This window comes from Drosophila persimilis, unplaced genomic scaffold (assembly GCF_003286085.1).
Source record: "Drosophila persimilis strain 14011-0111.01,24,50 unplaced genomic scaffold, DperRS2 tig00000715-arrow-arrow-pilon, whole genome shotgun sequence".
NCBI lineage: Eukaryota > Metazoa > Arthropoda > Insecta > Diptera > Drosophilidae > Drosophila > Drosophila persimilis.
Window position 1 is genome coordinate 487,433 of NW_020825343.1, and position 22,383 is coordinate 509,815.

At 46.0% G+C, this 22,383-nt stretch overlaps 1 protein-coding gene across 14 annotated transcripts in view; it reads right to left on the bottom strand.

The window, feature by feature from the left end:
* Positions 1 to 22,383, bottom strand: part of LOC6601524 (CUGBP Elav-like family member 4) — a 138,299-nt gene that overhangs the window by 46,662 nt on the left and 69,254 nt on the right. For 6 of the 14 annotated variants that reach the window (XR_003409101.1, XR_003409100.1, XM_026992220.1 and 3 more), the window contains 2 exons: positions 19,785 to 19,919; positions 343 to 422 (listed from right to left, as the gene is read on the bottom strand). Coding sequence is in view for 8 of the 14 variants with exons in the window: in XM_026992220.1 (XP_026848021.1) it covers positions 343 to 422; positions 19,785 to 19,919 (215 nt within the window). In the remaining 6 variants the exon portion in view is untranslated. Of the gene's footprint in view, positions 1 to 342; positions 423 to 11,638; positions 11,690 to 19,784; positions 19,920 to 22,383 lie in introns of all 14 variants that reach the window. The other 8 variants (XR_003409104.1, XR_003409103.1, XR_003409105.1 and 5 more) reach the window with 3 other exon arrangements.

Below are 22,383 nucleotides of genomic sequence, written 5' to 3' on the forward strand. Positions count from 1 at the left end.
ACGGGGCGGGCACTTGTAGCTTAAATGAAGTTTGCTAAGTACTTTCCAACAACAACCCGAGTACGCGTACTTCAGGTTTGAAATTTCATTATTTTCGTATTATTCGCACACAAGTGCCATCATGTGCTCGAGAAAGCAGAGCCAAGATGGGTGGGTGCTCCGCTCTGGGCTCTGGGCTCTGGCCAGAAGGTGAACAGAAAACACACAATTTTCTAATTTCCCCAAGCGGCGTGGGAAATGACAACCTGCCCGCCCATGCGGACATCGGCATCAGGTTACATCTGTTGTACAGTTATACTAAACTTAAGGTATGGAAGTCACATATAGCTTGTAGTCACTCACCGGCATAGTTTGACTTCCGTGTAGATTGGCTATTGCTGACTGAGCCTCCTGTTGCGTTCCGAATTTGACGAATGCGCAGCCTGCAAGTGAGATGTACGATATGTTGATTAACGCTCGGGATTGATTAACTAGTTGATCGTATAACTAATTCAGTCAGGTGAACTCAATTGTTTCGCCATCCCTTGCGAAAAATAACGGAAGTTTCCGCAATATTGAATATTGAATATTGAATTTAAAAATCAGGAAAAATTCCACAAAGACCAATTGAGTGGTGCTGAGTGCGGGCGGGAGGGGGGTATGGGGCCCGTAAGCTGATGCAGCTTCAGATACTCGTACAGCCGCGACGGTTTCGGTGGCATGGCATGTGCCTGAGTGTATGCGTGTGTGTGTGTGTGTGTGTGTGGGAGCATTTAAATAAAATTTTAAGTGCAATTAAAAAACATTTTTGCAAGAATCGCTTCGTGCACTCTAGCATGAAAATCAACATGGACATAGGGTGGCAGCTTCATGGCAGCGTCATGCGAGGGGGGCATGCACAGGCAACGCACAGACTCAGCGCCCATCATCGTCCATTATATAAAAATAATAGTCGGCCTGCGTTGGACTGGAATGGAGGGAATGTAAAATTCAAACCGAACCGAACCGAACCGAACATATACAAAAAATATTCGCTGCACTTGCGCGCTCATTATATTGTAATTTGGGTGCCAGCTGCTGGGCGGAGAGGGCTGGGTGGTTTTTCAGAGCCCGGCTTCAATGGCATAATTATTAAAAATCATTTATGCTAATTTAATATACAGTAATAACCACAAAAAGTAAGGACTTTCCAGGGGAGGCGGAGGCACAGAGGGACAGAGTCGGAGTAAGTGCGGTTTATGCCACATGTAAGCTGGTGCTTGAAAGCGATTTTAAAATGCGGTAAAAGCGGAATGGTTCAAGTATTGTTTTACATTTGTAAATGGAGAACAAATTAAGAGTTTCATCAGAGGCTGGAGCAGGGGCAGGTGCAGAGGCAAGGGCAGTATACCTGGATAGTTTGAATTTATAATATTTTACATACGAGCATGTACATTATTTACCTCTATCCATACTTTCCCTAGGAAGTCTAGTCTATTTATCTTCTGTGTTTCCCGACCCCCAAGCCAAGGAATTAATTAGGGCTTCTGCCGGGCTATCTTCCTGGGCTTAACCTTTGCTCTTCGCTTGTTTTTTCTGTTCTTTACGCAACAACATCAACAATGTTGAAAATTAAGACCCTCCAGCACCCCAGGGAAAGGGATGGGGCACAGCTATAGCCGTTTGAAAACCCTCCCAAATGTCTAATTCCCAAACCCTTGGCCCGGCGAGGGTTCGGCCTGGGTGGGTGTCCAAATTGTGGCTTGGGCTCGTGCTCCTGCTCCTGCTCCTGCTCCTGCCCTGCTTGTTCTGGTTGCCCTGGTTGTATCTGTTGCCTTTGTAGTTGACGCTATTCCAGATGGGAGTTTTAAGGGAGTGGTGGAAAGGCAGTGGCAGTGGCAGAGGCAGAACAACAGAACAAATCCCGCCTAAAACCATGCAACATGCGAGCTGACAAGCCGAAAGGCAGACAAGCGCAAATTTCGCGTGCAAACAGCGCGAAGAGCTGGAAGCGAATCCCCTTTTTCCTTTTCGTTTTTGTTTTCGTTTTTTTTTTGGGTTCCTCTCCCAGAAAATGTACAAAAAATAAAGTGTAAAAAATTCAAGTGGATTTTTGTTCGGCCCGCCTCGTCTGTGGACTCTCGACTCGACTCGACTCTTGTGTATTTTATGTTTTGTGTGTTGAAGTGACAACAAAATCCAGAATTTCTCTGTCCTATACAGCGGACAGGCGCGTAGGCGGACAGCGGACGGGGGACATGGGGCATGGGGCATGGGCAGGGGACACAAGAGTGCAAATCAGCGTTGCTAAACAATAAAAAATAAAATATTTTGTTGCCTGTTAATCCACACACAGCTGCGAAGCAGAGCGAAAAAAGCGAGAGCGAACAACGAAATGGAAAAACAACAGAAAATAACACAAAAAAGCTAAAAAAGCAAGGCAATTGCTAAGCATTTTTGTAAACTTAAATCAAAGTTGATTTTGTATTCCTTTTTTTTCGTGTTTTTCTGTCCGTTTTTTTCTTCGTTTTTGTTTGTACAATATTTTTTTAGGGGAAGACTTCTTTATGTTTATGTGAAATATATTTTTCTTAGCATAACTTTTCTGAGCCAAAAGTTTTGGAACATTGTGGAGGCTTAAATTGTTGTAACAGTCCCACCTATTGTATCTGATGGCCCAAATGATATCTGAAAATGCTTTATAAATGTTTCCTTTGTTACATAACTCTGGTGTTCCTCGTTTCTGTTCCTGGGCAGGGGTAAGTTCTTTATCTCATTTCGTATTTATTGAAAAGTTCCGCAGGCAGGCTCCTCCCGCTCCTCCTCCTCCTCCTCCTCCTTATCCTGCCCAACCCTCCAAGTCAAACACTCGTACTACGATATAACATTCATTAGCGTTTTGGGCAAACACTAAGGAAATACTGGCCATCCAGCTAATTTGTGTATCTTTTACTCGAGTTGGACTCCAAGGATGAGGTCTTGGACTTGGAATTGGACTTGGGAATGTTTCCATTTGACTCGTATTTACCTTTGGCTACGCGACGCACCAACTATCATCAGGGATAATTTGTCGAACTTGGAGTCATTATATTAATTAAAAGCAAATTAGCCAGCCAAAGAGGTGACTCAGACGGAAGTCCGAGTCGGAGCTCATCAGTTCAGTTAGCTCGACTTTTGCTTTGATGTACGATTGTAAGAGTGCTCGCAAAAGAAGAAGTCAAATTCAATTTGCATACAAATCAAGCCAAGGCAGTGGCGAACACTCCTGACAATTAGCGGAACAGGACATCGGGACAGCAGGATGGCAGGACAGTGGGACAGGTGGCAGGACAACGCTCCTCCTTAAAGCTAACAAAGTGCAACTCTTTAATTACTTAACTGCCAGAGAGATGGGACAGATGGGACAGATGGGGGATCCCTCTCTCTTAGAATCCCTGATTCTCGGCAATTAGTTGAAATTAAAATGTGAGCGAGTGCGCCAAGTTTTTAGCGTCTTGTGCAACTTCCGGTGAAGCGTGAAAAGTGCAGGAGGCAGCGCTGGAGACTGGAGACAGGAGACAGGAGAGACAGGAGAGACAAGCAAAAGAGCTGAGCTGAGCCTAATGACACTTTTTAATCAAATATGCTAATGATAATGCAAAAGTTGAGCTGTCATTAAAATTATAGTCGGGAAAAGTTGTTGCTTGTATTTAGCTCTGCCACCCCTCTGTCCCAGAGCTTCCTCGCGCAGGAGTTTATTTGTATTTACAGCCGTTGAGAAATACTCATCATAATGGTTTCCTCCGATACGGTACCATTATGGCCAAGTGCCGTACTTTTCCATCGGGTTATCGGGCGACATTTGGCCTTAATGGGTCAATCTCTGACTGCCCCAAAAAGTATGGTACGACAATTGAGTTGCACGAGATTTCATGCAAACACATGCGATTATGGTATTTATGGTGGAAGGAATGGGCCCGAGGGGGCGTGAGGGGCCTGGATGGTATTCATGCCTGGCCACAACTTGCACATTTGCAATACAAATTTGCAATGCCATTAATGTATGGGAAACCCCAATTCTCCCCCTGGTCACAAAAAAAAAAAAAAATACCCCAAAATGCCTTGCCATGAAAAATCGCCGCTGGTCAAACACGTAACCAAATTGTGCACAGCAGCAGCAGCAGTAGCAGCAGCAGCAGGAGTGGTAGCAGCAGGAGTGGCAGCAGCAGGAGCGAAGTGGCAGAAGGATGAGGAGGAGAAACAGCACCAGAACGAGAACCAGGAGTAGCAGCAACAGCAGGAAACAAGGATAACGAGCGTGTTGAGGCCCCCCAACCGCCGTCCCAAACTGTTAACGGGGTTTGGGTCGATATGTTGGCCTTGTCGGCTGGAAGGATTGTGGAAGCAGCAGCAGTAGTAAGGGTAGTGGCAGGCTCATGTTATGCCCGGGCCAGGTTCTCTGCCCCGGCCCCTGCCTGCCTGTGATGCCTGATGTTGCCTGCCGCCGCTCCTGCTGCTGCTGCTGCTGCTGTTGTTGCTGCATGGGACAAGTATTTTAAAATCCAATTAAAAACGCCCTAGTGGGATTTTTCAATCGCTGCTACTACTGTTGCTGTTGGTGCTGCTGTTGTTGCTGCTGCCTCCGATGTTGACAAGGGGAGGAGGCAGGGAAGTCTGGACAGGCATCAGCAACAAAGTTGCATTAAGCGCGCGACATTCGTTGGCCACCGGTCGCGTCACAGTCATTTGTCGGAGAGAGGACCAACCACCAACGACCAACGACCGACAACCGAGCATGGAATCAGAGATGGGAGCGGGGATGAGCGGGATAGGTCGCCCCGACTGGACCACGTTGATGGCCATTGCATGTTTGCCTCTTGGGCGCAAGAGCGTAGCATGAATCTTGTTAGCCAACGTTTACGCTTATTATGCCCCGGCAAGGCTATCGAATTTGTTTGATGCATGATGAAGGATGCTAGCATGGAGGCTAGGATGGATGCCGACCTCCACTCATCTGTGGATGTCTGCTCGTACGCCCACTGACTGAAAATTGCATTTGCGGCACGGCACTCGCAGTTGAATGCATCTCATGCCAAAAGAAATCAAATAATCTCATCCGAATGCAACATATGATGTCCCGGACAGGTAACTAATGTCGTTTCAAGTCACTCCAACGGGTAGACGTAGACAGAGGAGACATATGTGTCCACAAAACTTTGACCAGCATTTCTAATCAAGTTTATCGCAGGCAGAACTTATCAATATGGCCAACTACGAGTGCTCGTACGAGCTGCCAAACACAAACACAACTGCGACCCGACCCGACTCGACCCGACCCAGCCGCCTGAAATTGAACTCTGCCAGGCATGAGCCCCAGCACTTTGCATACAAATCACATATAGTCCATGGGGGCTGTGTCCATCCCCATCTCCATACCCATACTTATACCCCACCACACACACTCTCTCTCTCTCTCTCTCTCTCTTACGTGCAACGTACGAACGGCCGACATGCCCAGTGGGAGCATTATTCTTGATTTTGGCCAGAAAAGAGCGAGAGCCGGAGAAAGAAAGAAACTTTCAACTACCTTTTGCCAGTTGATAAACAATGAAACTTTCGTTGGACAAAGGCCTAAAGCATTTTGAGGATTTGCAACTTTAGTAAATAACATTTCGGCTCGGAGTCACTTCATATGCGAATCCATTGCTCAACAGACGGACCAAAGGACGGACGAAAGGACACCAATGAAAGTCCCACATGCAAAATAGTTGCAACTCCGTCGGAAAGTGTCCTTGTGTTTTCCCCGTACGTGTAATGTGATATATTTTCCACTGAGTATCCAGCTCTGAGTCTTAGGCATCCGCAAGCCAAATTAAATAAAAATCAGTGTCCAGAGCGGGCTCAAATTGCAATTTCATAAGCAATTTGCCACTGGACGAGAGATACAGTCCGAGACGGAGACGAAACTTTTTGTTCTCAGACTGACTAGGAAATTTGCCTGATTCGCAAAGGACGAACGAGTTTTGCATGGCCGCAGGGACAATGGGACACAAACGAAAGAGCCAAACTGGAAATTACATTTCAACAAGGCAGAAATTGTGTGTTTCCATCTCTAACAATTTAATAGATGAGGCCAGATTCAGATCCAGATCCAGATCCAGCGGCAGATCCAGGCCCAGGGCCACATTGCTGACATTTTTATGGCACTCTCGAGTGCTGGCCTAAAAGTATACCACTCCCCTACCACCACCTCTCCTCGTTTTCGTCTTCGTCTGTGTCTGCTGGTGTATGTATGTATTGTGTGTGTGTGCGGGTGCGTGTGTGCGTCTGACACACAATAAACACCAATTAAGAAAATAATATTTTGTGTACACACACAGACAAATGTCTCTGGCAAATTGAAAAGCCAAAGCCAAGCGACGCCTTCGTCTCTAGTTCCGTACAAGTGCTGTGCAAATAATGCACAAAAGTATGCTACAAAATACGAACAAACACCAACACCAGCTACGATCCGAAAGCGAGAGCCAAACCTATAACAAAAGCTGAAATATTATTGCTTTTGGTCCTGTCCCTGTCCCTCTGCCTCTCTCTTGCCATGTCTCTGGCTTCTTTTCCCCAAAAGTTCTTCGCCTTGCCTTCCACTTTAGAGTCTACTCTGCCCCTGGGTCTGGTTGGGGGGGGAAGGGTCTGAGACTGAGTCTGACTCTGACTCTGAAGTCCGAGCCAGCTTGTTACAAGGCATGTTGACAAGCCTCTTTAACAAATGACACCAACAGATGAAGAAGAAGCCCGAGCAGGACAAGCCAAATAGTCACTGTTCACCCTTCTCTGTCGCTCCCTCTGCTTCTGCCTCTGCCTCTGTGTCCATCTCTTTCTGCTGCTTTGTGTAACATTTGTTGAACGCAGCCGAAAAAGTCCCCCGTTTCTGGTTTCTGGTGGAACTTATTCCTGAAATTGTGTAGTTGTCCTTCCAGTCACCCGTCTGTTGTTTAGTTTTGTGTCCTTTTTAAGGGGGTTTGAACCCTTTAGTAGGCCAGATTCTTCGCATAGTAATCCAACCCATGTCAAAGCGCCTCTAACATCAGTGGAATTTGGCTCAGAAGTTAAAATATTTAAGGCAAATACTCTTTTATAGCAGGGAATCGGTATGCCGTAGCTTCTACACTGATGATTATTTTCGTTGGGTGCAATTCAATTAACTTTCAAATCAAATCAGCAAATGACAATCGCCCACAAATACCATTTTAAAACTCGTTAAAGTTGAGGGACGTTAGCGGGGGAGGGCGTAAAATAGCAGAAAAATGTACTATTATGTATATCCATCAAAATAAACTGCACGTCAAAGATTTAAAAGCCCCGACCAGCCTCTCGCCCAACATCCTCCTAGACCCAGACCAAAGTAATTTCGGGCCAGGCCAGAAAGGGGCCTCTGAAAAACTGTTGCCAGCGCTCACCGAACCACAAACAAGGTAAATGCTTTTGCAACAACTGCAACAGCAACACGATGGCGATGGCGATGGCGATGGCTGGTGGCAAATGCGGGTGCAGGGGTGCTGGTTGGTGGGGGTGTACGGGTGTACGGGCTTACGGGGGAAGGTTGGCAACCGCAACATAATAATTATGCAACAGAAACCGCAATGCATGCGGGGCAGGCAGCAGTCACTCCGCTCTATGCTCTCCGCTCTCCACTCTACGCTCCTTTTCCTAGTCTGATTTGGGAGGAAAATTGTTTTTGCCAGGCGAAAGTGTGAACAAAAAGCTGTTGCGTGTGCTGCACACAAGGAGTGGGGCACGAACTGGGGCTGGGTCTGGGGCAGCAAGAGCAACAAATACATAAAAACAACAAAACAACGGGAAAGCGCAACAACGTCAAACCGCAAAGTCAAATGCAACTAAAACCGCAGTACAGTTTGGGGCGCTGAGGTTTCCCGGGGTATGGGTAGGGGTAGGGATAGTGGTAGTGGTAGGGGCCTGTAGCGAGCAAGGAAAGACGTACGGGAAATAAACTTTAATCTCATCCAGCAGCTGTACGACTCTGATAGGTGGCTACCATCTAGGTAACTGTTACGCCCTTCGAGTGAGAGGTTTATCTGGCAATGGACTGGCATTGTTTCAGCTTATTCCACAGCATTTCATTCCGTATTCGTTGACGATTTATGCGCCCACTTATTCACCGGAGGAACACGGAACAATGCCGAGGGGGAACTAAAGAACTAAAGCCGCATAACTTAATAGCGACTCGCTTCATTTGAACTTTATTGCCGACTTCGTGGGGTCCGTGGCATAAAAATAAAGACAACAACATGGACCCGTGGCCAGCAGGGAAAATCAATTTACCCTGGCTTAGCCGGAACATCAAAGCATAAGCAAGGACCAGGGCCTGGTACCTCGACCTGGACAGGTAGGTTAAGCCTAATAAACTGCGCGCCCAAAAGCATGCAGCAAATTTATTTTTCCCGGAGACTAGAGGGAGCGAAGACGAAGCTAATTGTATTGCCCAACGGAATTTGATTGCATGGATTTATATATGATTGAAAAGGGCCAGGCTCTGGCACTGGGACTGGCACTGGGACTGGCACTGGGACTGGCTCTGGCCTGGCACTGGCTCTGGCCCACGCGGTAAGCATCTGGATGCGGTCGGACAGCGAGTGCATAAATTGTGCGCCCAAGTCGCGCACATTATTCATTTTTAATGCGCCCGAGACGGCGATGGAGCTAGCAACGACCACAACAATTTGGCCACATGTAAGCACAGCCAAGTTGGCCATAATTGCCCCAAGGCTGAGACCAAACCGGCGGAAGACGACACCAGCCAAGCCACTACCACTGCCACTGCACTTAGGGCGTTCCAGGTAGGAGCATCATTAAAATGAGTTAGCGTCCTAGACAGGGCCAGCAGATGGAGGAAGGAAATGGAGATGGTGAAGGTGAAGGTGAAGGCGAAGGCGAAGGAGAAGGAGACTCCTAGAACTGAGACTGCTCTGCTTCTGTTGGCCTTTTGGGTACAATTTGCAGTGGCAGTGGCAGTGGCAGTGGCAGCAATTAAGCCATGAGGTAGATTAACTTGAAGCTGCCGCTGCCTTTGACGAGACAGATGCGCTCGCTGCACTCTCTGGGGCTTTGTGTGTCTCGAAATTTATTTAATTAGCCAGAAACGAGAAGCACAGAAAAGAGTGCTTCTTTTTGGGGTGTTTTCCGCAATAAACCAGAAAGAAGCCTCTCCAGTGCTCTGCAGTGCCAGGCACAATGGAAAACTTCCAAAAAAGAACTTGCAGTAAGAATGCCTTTAAATCATATTGAAAATTGTTCAAAATGAAAAGATTTCAATTGCATTTCGCAAAAATCTGTGAAGCATTGCAGTTTCAATTGTTGAGTTTATGCGTATATGTGAGTATATATGTATATATATGTATATATATTGTATCTATGCGTATCTGTGTATGCATAAGGGAAGCTCTCTGTGCTGTGAGCCGTATGCTGGGAGCTGGCCATGTGCTCTGTGATGTGGCAAACAAAACGTGCCGCTTGCGAAATTGTACAACAACCAATTAAAATGCATAACTCGATTTAAAGTTTACATAACATTTTGCTAAATTACAGGTTCGTCCCAGGCATTCGGGCTTATATAAGTGGCCTTCATCCCACCCAACCTCATCCGCTCGACAGTTCAGTTTGCAAGGGGCTTACAATGTCTGTCGCATGTTGCTGTTGCTGTTGCTGTTGATGCTGGTGCTGCTGTTGCCGTTGCCGTTGCCGTTGCCGGGGCAACATGCAATTAAAAGCGATATTGAATTTTGTTACGCTCTGCGCTCGAGTGTGCGATTTGTAGTTCTTGTTGTTGTTGTTGTTGTTGTTGTTGCTGTTGCTGGTGGGTCTAGTGGTGGCGGAGGTGGTGTTTGGCAGTGATGCCGTGTTTTGTTGCAGCTATGAGGCTCTTATTTAATTTGAGTAGAGCAAAAACATATATTTTGTTATGTGATTGGCATAACTTATACAACGCCAGGGACAGCAGCAGGAGCGTCAGTCCCAGAAACGATGTACATATGTATCTCAAGAGTGTTTTATGAACAGCACTTCAATGTGGTTGGATCTCTACGAGATTGATTCAGTTCAGGCTTAAGCTCCTTCCAATTACTGGCGATCAAAAAGCTTTCTTTCCCTCCCGCTGGCCATGTTTTACCCTTTCAGAGGGTATGTCGGCTTGGAAACATGTTTGCATTGCACAGAACACAAAAGTCATCGGTGTCGAGTCGTTTACTTATCGAAGTAGTCTCTGTTTTTATGCCACTTGCTCAGGTCTTTCTGCTTTCTAAACGCCCTCGAAACCACTAAGATGGCATGGATTCAATCAATCTGGAAGGGTATCTATAGCTTCGGCTTTCAAAGCTTCTTTACTTGTTTTTCTCCCTCAGTGGCCGCCAGCTTCAATTGTTGTTGGTTGCGGCCAAATCGCTGCTGAACCCTAATATATGGCTATTATGGCATACAGTGCTTTTGGCCCTTAGGATAGCCTGGCAACGGAAGGAGCGGAGCGGAGCGGAGCAGAGGCCAGAAGGGCATTATAAATCTTCATTGTTTTGGGCCCGAGAGCGGAGTAAAGTAGGACGGACACTACCGAATATTTTTCAATGCCCCTGCTGCTGCTGCTCCTGCCCGCTTCTGGCTTCTACACTTTTTCTCCCAGTGTGCGGGCGAGTGTGTATGCTAAAAGCAACATCAATTTGCATGAATTGTGTGGTTGTGTTGCTGTCTGTCTGTCCGTCTGCGTATGTGTGTGTGTGTTGAGTGTGCGCGTGTGTATATGTAATTACAAACACACACGAATCGGAGTCGAGTACGTGCAAATCTGACCAAAAATTTAAATTGAAGCTAAAATTTTTGCCAAATTTTGCAGCCTGCAACGGGGCTGACGACGACGACGACGACGACGAGAACGATGATGATGATGATGATGTATGCAACTCCTCTTCCCTATCCCTCCCCTGCTGCCCAGCAGAGGCTTGGTGTTGCACCGGGCAATGCCCGACTCCTCCCCCCATTTGGTTCTCCCTGTGGGCAGTTTTGCGAAAACAAGTATATCGAATTTTAATTACATTTGCTTCATCTGTATGGCCGTGTGGTTGGGAGGGAGTGCTATTTGCTTTTGCTTTTGCCTTTGCTTCTATTTTTTTGCCAAAACAGCCGACACGGAATGTGATTTTTGATTGAGTGCCGACAAAACAGAAGCAAAAACCAGAGGGGCGAACGCTTAGGCCTAAGGCCTTGTAAACTTGTTGTAGAGAACAAAATGCAACGTCTCATAATCGTGCTACTGGCCAGCAGCCAGTATGAAGATTTATAGGAAAATATTAAGAAATTATTTAATGAATTTGCACGTCCAGTCCAAAGGCCTAAAGCATAAGTCTATATAGTCTATATAGTAAGTCTATATATTACATACATATGTATATGTATATGTATATGTGCAAGTATGAATGTTTACTCTTATTATTATGCATTGTTGCCTGACAATATGCTGATACTTGATGTTTTTTTGGGGCCAGGGATACTCGTTCATTTGCATTTTGAGAGAGGGTTTTTCGATGGGTGGGTAGATGTAAAATGTAACATACGAGTATGCCATGGAAGGATCAGATGAGGCTACCTTTGAGGCATGGATTGCATTGGGTGAATGGTTAAATAGTGTTTGTCATCTGCTTACCGCCACGTGGATCACGTGTTCTGTTGTAAGGATGAAGCCTTGTGCACTTACCTAAAACAGAGAGAAGAATGAAAACTCAATGAGTTCGGGTAAAGCAGAGCAATATCGATCGGGTTTACGAATATATGTAATAGGTTTAACCAAGGAAACTTCAAAAAACACAGGAAAAACTGTGCGAGTACCATTCGCCGAACCAACCCCGGATTTAAGTGCATAAACATAAACAGTTGTCTTTTTCTGTTGCCGAGTCTGTGGCTGGGGCTGGGTCTGGGCCCGAGCATCCTTGGCTGCCTTGCCTTCTGCTGCCCGTCGACACTTGACGCAGCTTAGCAACCCATAAGGAAACCAGCCGCCCGGGCAGGCCCATCGTCAGTGTCAGTTTTATATTATTTTATTTCAGTTTGTGCCTTCAGCTTTGAAAAAGGATAGCGACCGAGTCAGCCTCGTATCCTGTTCGGGCTCTAGACGTTTTCATTTTCATTAAATGCCTTCGCGGCGCTGCCAGCCCCGGCACCGGCCCGGATCCTCTTACCAGAGGCGCAGGCGGAGGTGGAGGCGGAAGCGGCTGCGAGGGATATTGTCTAACAACAAAAGTGGAATAAATTAATTTAGCTCATGTCTTGGCCCTGGCAATGAGCTAGAAAATGAGCTCCAGAATATGTATGTGGCATACGCTGTGGCACCTCGGCCTCGGCCTCGGTCTCGCCTGATAATAACAAAATATGTGCAACTGACAGGTGGCAGGACCCAGGACCCAGGACACAAGAGAAGCCAAGCCTGCCCGCTGCCTGAAATTTAATAAGCTTTCAGTGGCTGCCGCCTTATACCGTTTATTAAAATTAAAGCCTACCTTAGGGCGCCAGCTGGTGGGGAAACAGAATCCCTCTACGAGTATATGTGGGCACATACATATCCGTTAGGAGGAGTCAGGAGGCGCATCTGTCAGTTTCGCTTTCGCTTAATTGCATACGAGCCGAAGCTCGTATCCCCGTATCCTCGTATCCCTATCCTATCCTGCCGCTTATTGCATTAATTTTTCAATAATCCTGCGCAACTAAAACAAATATCTTAAGTGCCATACTTCACGGCTGATAGGACTAATCTTTTATTGATGCCGGGGCCAACGATACGAACCGAAGGCGAACGCGCTCAACTGAGTTAATTAAATTTGCTGCAAGGCCTTCATCCTACCGCCGCCTCTGGGACTCGGCTCGGCTTGGCTCGGCCTTTAATAAGCACATCCCTATCGGCATCCGCATCCGCATCTTCATCCTCATCCTCATCTTTATCCTCATTCTCATGCCTATCCCCAGACACATTCTCCAAGTATGCTTGGGCAACCCTTTTCATCCTCTCGGCTCCCAACCGACCAGCCCGAACTTTTTGTTTAATGCTTAGCCAAAACTTTTTTGACATTTTTATTGACAAGAATCCAGGAACCCAAAGAAGCAACAGAAGCAGCCAAGGGTTTCCTCCCCGTGCAGTGGTCGTGTACAACATTTTTTCCAGCCAACCTCCTGGGCTGCGCTGCGGCAAAGTTTCCTCTGGTCTCTGGTCTCCTGTGCCCGTGTGTTGCGGTCAAATCTAATTTCCGCAGCTTTTACTACTTTATTAAACTATTACAACTAAAGCCAGCCAGGCAGCCAGCCAGCCGGTCGGTCGGTCGGCAGGGCTGCCTGCCTGCCAAGCGAATGGGCGATGGCGATGGGTATTAAAAAAGTTATGTTCTTAGGTATATGTTCGTGTGGTAGGGGTTGGGAATGAGGCTGTACGGCTGTAAGGCTGTATGTGTGTGGGCCACGAAATGTGTTAATAAAGCACACTTGCCACCAGCGTTGGCCACATAATGAAACGAAATTGCGGAAAGAAACCAGATTGCCTCGACCCGTGGCGGGGTATACGCATCCCCACGTAAAGCTGGTAACATTTGACTGGAGAGAAGATCAAAGATCTGCTCGAGAGGTGCCTGATCTGGTGAGGGTATAATTGTGGCATCTATCCCTATTCTCTTCTTTGTTGCCCAGTGTAGCATAAGTTGGCTGGCACTTTGTGTGGCTTTTATGACTCTTGGCTTGGGGGCATCACATTTCAGCTAGTTCCTGGTACAGTGCGGTACAGTGCTTCTCGGTCTCGCTCCTGTCGCATCCTTGGCTACGTTTAATTGCCTTGACCTTTGTGAGTGCGCCTGTATGCGTTGCATAGTTTCGGGCGTGTTGCATGTTAATTAGCATTAAACAGGGAACGATGGAACGCAAGGGGATGTGTTGCGATGGCATGGGATGGGGGTCTAAACACATTTAGCCTGTGCTAGTTGTTTGTATGTGATAAAAATTTATTGGACTCGGCTGTTGCCTGGCTGGCTCTCCTTCTCTCTCCGTTGTCCACTTTCCGCTCTGCATATGAAACTTTTGCTATATTGCAATTAAATTTAAGCTGCATTAAACTGCGGCCAACACACACACTTACAGCGCGAGAGGAAGAGAGACGGAGAGAGCGGCTCAGGCTCAGAGGATCAGACTTCACAAAAGACTTGTGGCCATGGCAACGACTCCGACTCCGACTACGACTACGACTACGATGACGGCAAAGTTTGCTGGCTGGGTTTTCTGGTTTTGGTTTTTGGTTGGTCTATGGACGGGACGCCAAAGTTCGCGTTTGTTCCTTTCTCCTTTTTGATATGTATTTTAATTCCTTGGCCTGTGTGCCATTTTGCAGTCGAGTGGGGCTCTAGAACTCTGGGACTTTGAGCTTACCAGCAGCAGCAGCAGCAGCAGCAGCAGCAGCAGCAGCAGCAGTAGCAGAAGTCGAAACCGATGCTGTGGCAGTGGCAGCGGCAACAACAAGGATGACTCTGGCTTAAATGGCACTTATGAGCTTATGCCACAACTTACATTATTATTATTACTCCGATGATTTTTTCTTATGCTTGTACAAATGCTTCTTCGTGCCACACAATAAATAGTTATAGACTGCAGAGACCACTCACAGCGAGAGAAGAGCGAGTTTTGTTTTAATTAAGGCACATTAAGTGGAATGTTTTACGAGGCATGTGGGTGTTCGAGCTCCCTCTCCATGCAACAGATGCACACAACTTTAATTATCGAAAGTTCAGCTAAATCAGAGTTATGCCCGAGCTGGGGGAGTCGTTAGTGGCACTGCACACAGATTGGCAGATCGGCAAAAACATAGAAGGGGGCCTGCCATCCTCCCCGAATCAATCAACAACGCTTGAGCGGCAAATTCCGAAATCCTATCACACTCTCGGCCATTATTATAAAAAATGAAAGCAGAGCTCTCGCATGTCATAAGCGTTAAATTCAATTTGAGTTTTACAACATTTCTGTGTGGTTGCCAGTGTGTGTGTGTTCGTGTGTGTGCTTGTGTGTGTGTGCTTTTGTTGGGCCCTGTTTGACAGTTTTTGCAGCGCTCTCAATCAGCACTTGTTAGAACTTTTTAGTGTGCTGTAAAATAAACATGAGTACGAGCATAGAGTTGGAATGAAATGTAATTTAATAAATGCAGTGCGTCCGTCTGTGGAATGGGCACTGAGGAGGAGTGGAGGTGGAGAGGGGCGGCAGCATGACATGCACTTCATAAAAGTTTGCTCATATAAATTGAAATTGAAATGAAATGATGATGCGAGAGCTGCCACGTTGATATCTCAGTGTATCTCTGTATCTGTATCTGTATCTGTAGCAGTTGCTGTATCTGTAGCTGTGTATCTCTATGTGTGTGGCAGAGCTCCAGTGAGAGTTGACAACCAGCGGAAAGCTTCTCCACAATGGCTGCCTGTAAAAATTTGTTGGCCAAACAACAAGTAGAGCAGAAGCAGCAGCAGCAGCAGCGGCAGCGGCAGCATCACCAGCAACAGCCTGAAAAACAACTTAAACTGTCATTCGAAAGTTTGAGGAAAAGCTGGGGTGGATACCCCGTAGGAGGCACCGGAGAGGTATTAAAAAACTTTTCTCTGCGCAATTATGTGAAGGCTACTTAACTTCTTTTTCTGATATTTTTTGCAGGCAATAAATTTTCTCTCCAAGCAGAGCTCACCCACCTGAACGGCGGCGACACAATTTTGTTGCACACTCGACACGACTCCGATTCTTGTTTGGGGTTCGGGCACGGGCACGGGCACGGGCACGGGCACGGGTACGGACTCGGACCCGGGCTTGGGGGTTATTTTTTCGGGCCTGCAGCCCACTCATAGAATTTGCCAGAGCTATGTGCAAAAATTCAATTAGCCAGCCATGCGTGGTGAGCAGAGGAGAAGCAGTTTGCCACTTGGCATGCCGTGCAGTTTTGGGGAATGCTTTGAGGCACACATACACATACACATACACAGGTATAGATAGACATACACTCAGCCATGCCTAGATACATTGCTCATGGCCGTGTGTGCGTGTGTGGTTGTGACAGGCTTCCTGCTGATACTGCTGCTGCTGCTGCTGCATACTTGCCTCAATTACGCCGAAAATGTCACATTAATTATTGGCATTTATGGGGTTTGCGCCGCTTTTGATATGATAGATGACAATGCAGGCCGAAATTTGAAGTCTACTTTACGGCGCGCTCCGGCTGCTATTGTTGTGGCTTCGAGTGTGTGCGCCTGTGTGTGGCATCTTCATTTATGTGTAGATGCGTGTGCATGTGTCTGTGTCTGTGTCTGTGAATGTGTATGTGTGCGTACGGTTGTATTAATTGGAATTTGTTTTTGTGTGTCAGCTGCAAGAGAAGACGTTGCTTCTGCTGCTGGCTTTGCGGCAATTAAAAGTTAATTTGACAAAGCGAGACATTCGAATTAATTTGGAGTCTAAACGACATTTTAATTCAATTTATGTTTTTGGCAGCACAGCCTGACAATACCATTCGCCGGCATTGAGTGGGTCGATTGAGTCTGGTTCAAGGTCTGCGGTATGGTAAATTTGGGTGGCAATCAGAGATTTTCGGTTGAAATATGGCCTCTTTTCAATCGTATTTTAGCCGTATTCGGATATAAAATTAATTCATTAAGTTGTGTCCCATTATCACACTTAGAATCCCGCTCTGCTCTGCCCACCTGCCAGCCTTTTGTTCCCTCCCGCAATTACTTAATGACAGGTTCCAGTTCCAGTGATTAGGCCGAGGCCCGCTTTAAGCTGGAAAAGCCTCTGGCCACTGAGCATCATTTCCAATGCCTACTCGTTGCATTCAACGTCAACTTATGCCAACTGTCTGTCAGCAACAGGAGCCAGCCCGTCCTCGTCCTGGCCTCGCCTGGCCTGGCCTGCCCTGGCCTGGCCTGGCCTGGCCTGAGCTCCACACACAAGCGGCTACTTATGCAAAATGCTCGGCTCTGCCACTAGACAACACCCGTTGCTGCCGCCACATACTCGTGTAGAAGGAAGCTTTGATTACCGCCAGAGCCAGTGGCAAAGCCAGAGAGGGGGACGGAGACGGGGACGGGCACGGGTATGGGTACGGGGACTCGTCGAGCCACACACAATTGTGTTGATTGCACAGATGACAAGACGTAGGACGAGATGACAACTTTGCTGCCTTGCAAGCCTTGATGACAATGAAGTGCATGCATGAATATTCTAATCAAATGAGCCACCAGCCAGTGTCCTGGCCAGGTCTGGGCTTGGGTCTGGGTCTGGCTCTGGGTATGGGTATGGGTATGGGTCCGGGTCTGTCCTGGCTCCTGCCATTGTCGAGCTAGAAAATTTGCTTGTGTCTACGGCTGGCTACACCCGGAGAAAAAACAAGTGTCAAACGTATCGAGTCTAGCCAAGTCTAATCCCCATTTGATGTTTAATTTCGCTCAGTGTGGGGGCACCACATGCTTTGTGTTTTGTGCTGGCAAAAGTTTCAAAGTCAGTTTGAGCCGCTCCCTCAGAAAAAGCTTGCCTTTACCTCGTTTCATTTCATTCACTCACTGAAATCGAATTTGCATAATTTAACATGATGGTTGCGCTTATTCCTGTTGCCTGTCAGATACACACGAACACACGAACAGGAGCAGGAGCAGCTGGAGCACCTCCTTGGTTATTATTGTTGGTTGGGCTCCGGCTCCAGCTGTCCTCTTCTCCTCCCCTCCTCCCCAAATTCAGCGCCACCGCATTCTGCTGCCACATGCATCATCATTTGCATACATTTGCAGCTCGCCCAGTCAGTCAATGTTCATTCCTCATTACTTCGTTCGTTTTTCGTCCTTGTCCCTTTTCCCGTCGCCTCTTTCCCCTTTCCCCTTTCTCCCAATTTCCTCGCCTAAGCTGACTCGATTTTCCTTGAATATAATTCGCGGCGCTGCGCGGCAAGGGAAGCGGTAGAAAAGTGGTGGAAAGAAAGCATTGACGTTGATGGATTTTGGCACTTACACAGGCTAGCGCCTGTCACTTCACCCCAGAGCCAGAGCCAACTCCGACTTCGACTCCGCCTTCGCCTCTGCCTCCAAAAAGGGAGCTCCAGAACGACTGACTTTGAAGCGCATTTTAATGAAGAATGATATGTTGGCATCGCAGCCACAACAGCCGAAATCGACCCACCACTCCACCGCTCCACCGCTCCGTCGCCACCATCGACTGACAGTTTTCGCGGCTTTGAACTTTGCACGCCGGTAACTGTCGAACTTGAAGGGCGACAACGACAGCGGCAAAGACATCAGTAAGTTTTCCCGCTAAACAGGAAGTGAAGTGAATAGAACACAGAAAAACCGAAAATGTGTATCAAATTATGTTGCTGCTTTGTCAAAAATTTGTGTGTGGCATTCCTGACAGGAGTCTGCAGGGCTGCCGGAAATGTATTCAGAGAAATATTTCGGCTATTCAAATTTGTGGCAGTTGTGGCATCAATTTGATTTAACATTAACTTGGCCATCGGGCCGGAGACGGAGTCGCAGAAGGATTCTGAGGCTTCAAGTATGCCTGAAGGTGGAAATCGGGGGGCTGCAATCACAGGAGCTCTCCGTCCATTTTACACACAAAACAAATATGTTTTCTACACTCTGCGCATTGATTTTCTATGCAAAGTGTCACATGGCCGCGTGCCACGCCCCTTTCCGAGTGCCTTTTCATGCATATCAAAATTGTAACAATAAACGCCAACAAAAGAACAGAAATAACAAACATTAACATGAAAATACACACGAACACGGACTTGGAGAGATGGAGAGAGAAAGAGAGAGAGAGAGAGCGAGAGGGAGGATACGGGTATACAGGGACACAATAGGCGGCAGTCAAAAATGTTGCAAATGTAAGCAAAATAAAAATATATATGACAAAGACACAAACAAACAAGCAAACAAACACACAGACACAAATACAGATACAGTGTGTGTGTGTGTGTGTGTGTGTGTGTGTGTTTATGTGTTTGTAAAACCAAAACTTTTGACATAATAAAATGGAATGTTATTGTTAAAAAAGTTACTTGCATATTAAAACAAACGAAACTTTTCTCCCGCACTCTCTCTGTCTCTCTCTCTCTGTCTCTCTTTCGCTGGTTTTTTATGCGCTGTGCTTGCGTATGTGCGTGGCATTTGCAAGTAAAAATACGCTCCCACAGATACAGATACACAGACATACACAGGCAAATGCAAATGGCGAGCGTGTGAAACGAGCAGCGCTGCCAAAAGCAAACAACTTTAATTGAACTGTTTACCCGATTTTTATTTTATGCCACCTCGGGACTCAGGCCCCCATTCCATTCAGGGTCCTGTAATTGTTACGGTTATGTGTGTGATGATTATTTGGCTCGTTGCACAGCTGCCAGCATGGCTGGGCCATTATCAGTTGTGGCCATTTGGCAGCGGCAGGCAGACTATAAGCTAAAAGAGATCCTCCCGAGTTCATCCGCACAAGAGAGCTCGAGTTCTGTTTCAGCTAAAGGATATGCCTGAGGTGTGCATATCCCTAAAGATACGGTTTACATAATGCTAGGTATCTACACACGATCAAATCTAATACCAAAAACGCAACGTTCAACAAAATCGCAAAATTGGTTATCAATGGAATAAAACTGGCAATTACAACGGATAACGAGCCGAACACGTTACGTACGTATACTTAATATGAACAGTATCAAAAACAAGAAGTAGGAAGTATAGCAATAGATATAGTAAATATATGTAGTAGATATATATGTATAAATAAATACTCGGGACTGTACTCACCTTTGCTCGTACCGTCCGGGCCCCGCAATATGGTGCACTCCTCTATAGAGCCGAACGGGTGGAAGATTTGTCTAACATCGTCTTCGGTCTGTTGTTTGCTGAGCATGCCAACGAAGAGCTTGCGATCTAGATGCTCTGTTTGGGGTTTGGGTTGTGGTTTTGGTTTGGTTTTGGTTCGTTTTCGGTTCATGTTTTATGTTTTTTATATGATACGATCGGATCGGATTGAATCGTATCGATCGTGTCGATCGGATTGATTGATTGATTTGATTTCGATTGTTCAGGCACCAAAAAAGGCGGCAAAATGGATAAATGGCAATGTCGCAGTGTCAATGTGGGTGTGCATTTGTTTTTTTGTTTTTTTTTCCGGAAATTATAAGTTTTCAATCAAGAAGCCATAGCCAGAAAATTTTCGCACCAAATTAAAATGAAAACATAAAATTAAGACCGAAAAACAAAAGATTTTCATTGTTTTTGTTTTTAATATATATGTGTATCATATTAAAGAATGTAAACGTAGCACAATTCATTTCATTTTTTCGGTTAATTTTTTTTTATGTTTTGTTTTTTTTTTTTTTGTTTGTAACGAGTAACGAGAACGAGGCAAGCACATTTATGTAATTGTGTTTTCGATAATTTCAAAGATTTCAACAGGCGCAAAATACCCAAAAAAAAAAAGTAAAAGCAACAACATTTAGTTAACGAGAGTTTTTTTGGTGTTTCGGGTGGATATTTTGAGCACCAATAGAGCAAATACAGTTACAACATTTATTAATGTGGGGTAACGGGGTTCGGGGTGGGGAGGGGGTTTAATTTTGGATTTTTAAAAGCGGAACAAACGGTTTTCATAATTGTTTTTTTGAGGAAATTGTTGCATTAAGTAAGAAAAATTTCGGTTTCAGATAAAATCAAACCGAATCGAATCGAATCGAATAAAATCAAATGAAAGGAAAGTAATACAGAATTTTCGAGAAATCATAAGTAGAAGAATTGTCAGTTTTCCAATTTTTGCCAATTTTGATGTATATATTTTTTTTTTTTCGTTTTCAATCATATATATATATTTTTTTTGATACAGAGCACGAACAAGTGTTACATAAAAAGGAAAGAAAAGAAGACAAAAATGGGTGATATTTAGTTAAAGTTGTCGCAAAATTTTTTGTTTTCTTTTTTGTTTTTTGTTTAACTTACAACTTACGAGAATCGAAAATGTCAAGTGATTGACAGTAACAATTAGCTAGGTATATACGTATAGTTTATATAGGTGGTATGTTTAAATATATATGTATATAGAACAGCCACTGGCACGCACACAATTACGAGCTGGCTACGGAGTTAAGGATAGACATTGAGGGGGAATAGAACACGTTAGCCACTACTTGGAAAAGATATGGTAAAAGTATGCTGGGAATCAACAAATGCATAGCTTAACAATACTTACTGACTACAAGTACTTAGGCTAGACTAGACTAGACTAGATATATTGTGGGTTGAAAGAGATATAGGTTGAGTAGGGATCAATAGTTTCGCTTAAGTCTAATCTACTGAGATGTGCGAAAGATAGACCCAGATTGAGGACAGCTGTCCCCAGTCGATTGCCAGTCCTTTCTCTTACCCTTTTGAGGCCCGAACACCATTTGAGCTTCTAGTCTGAGGTCTGAGGTCTGAGGACTGAGGACTGAGGGCATCCTCTCGTATCATATCGAAAATTGAGCATCACATAATTGGCAAAACACTTGGCACACGGACCAGGCTGGGCTGTGCAGACAAGGAGCCCGCCACCGCACTGCTGCTGTCGCGCTAAAGTGGCAAAAGCAATCGAAGTAGAAAATAACTAATACGACACGTTGGACCCATGCATGCACACATGGCCTGCAGGCAATTGTCTTGTGTCCGGGTTAAGCCTAATGGCATTTGGGTTCCGTTCTGGCCTTTTACACTCTCACCACCCCCACCCTGAGCACGTGCAATAAGCCAAACAACGCCCCTGGCATGCTAAGCAACAAAACGAAGAGGAACCGGAGAAAAGGGTTGGCTTAATAAAAATGTAAAGCACGTTGGCTCATAGTGGGTTGAGGTTGTGCCTTGGGATTGGGGCCGTGACGCGATGGTCAGGGGCGGGCGGGCTGGTACAAGGTAAAAATAGTGCAGCATACTTTGCGGCGCCTGCTGTTGTACATATGAAATGGCATAGTTCAACTGGCTGTTAACAGTTGCGGCCAAAAAACCAAAGAGAGCGAGAGAGGTGGCTAAAGAAGATAGCGTGGAGATGGAGAGGGACACGGGAGAGAGGGGAATAGAGCCAAGTAGACAGGAGGAACCGAACAGAGAAGACCCGAGCAGGACAAAAGGATTTGCACAATGTTTAGCCTGGCGTTGCAGCAATTTTCTACAATTACCTGGGGCACAACGACACAGACCGAGCGAGCGAGCGAGCAACCGACCGACCGACAGACCGGCAGGGATAAAATGCACACAGGGCTTTCACTGATTCCCTTTTGGCTGTTTCAGTTTTTTTCAGCTCTTTCCCGTTTTTTTTTTCAGCTCTCCGAGCTAAAGGAAAGAGCAGTGAAAATAATATTAAAGGCCATTAGGCTCA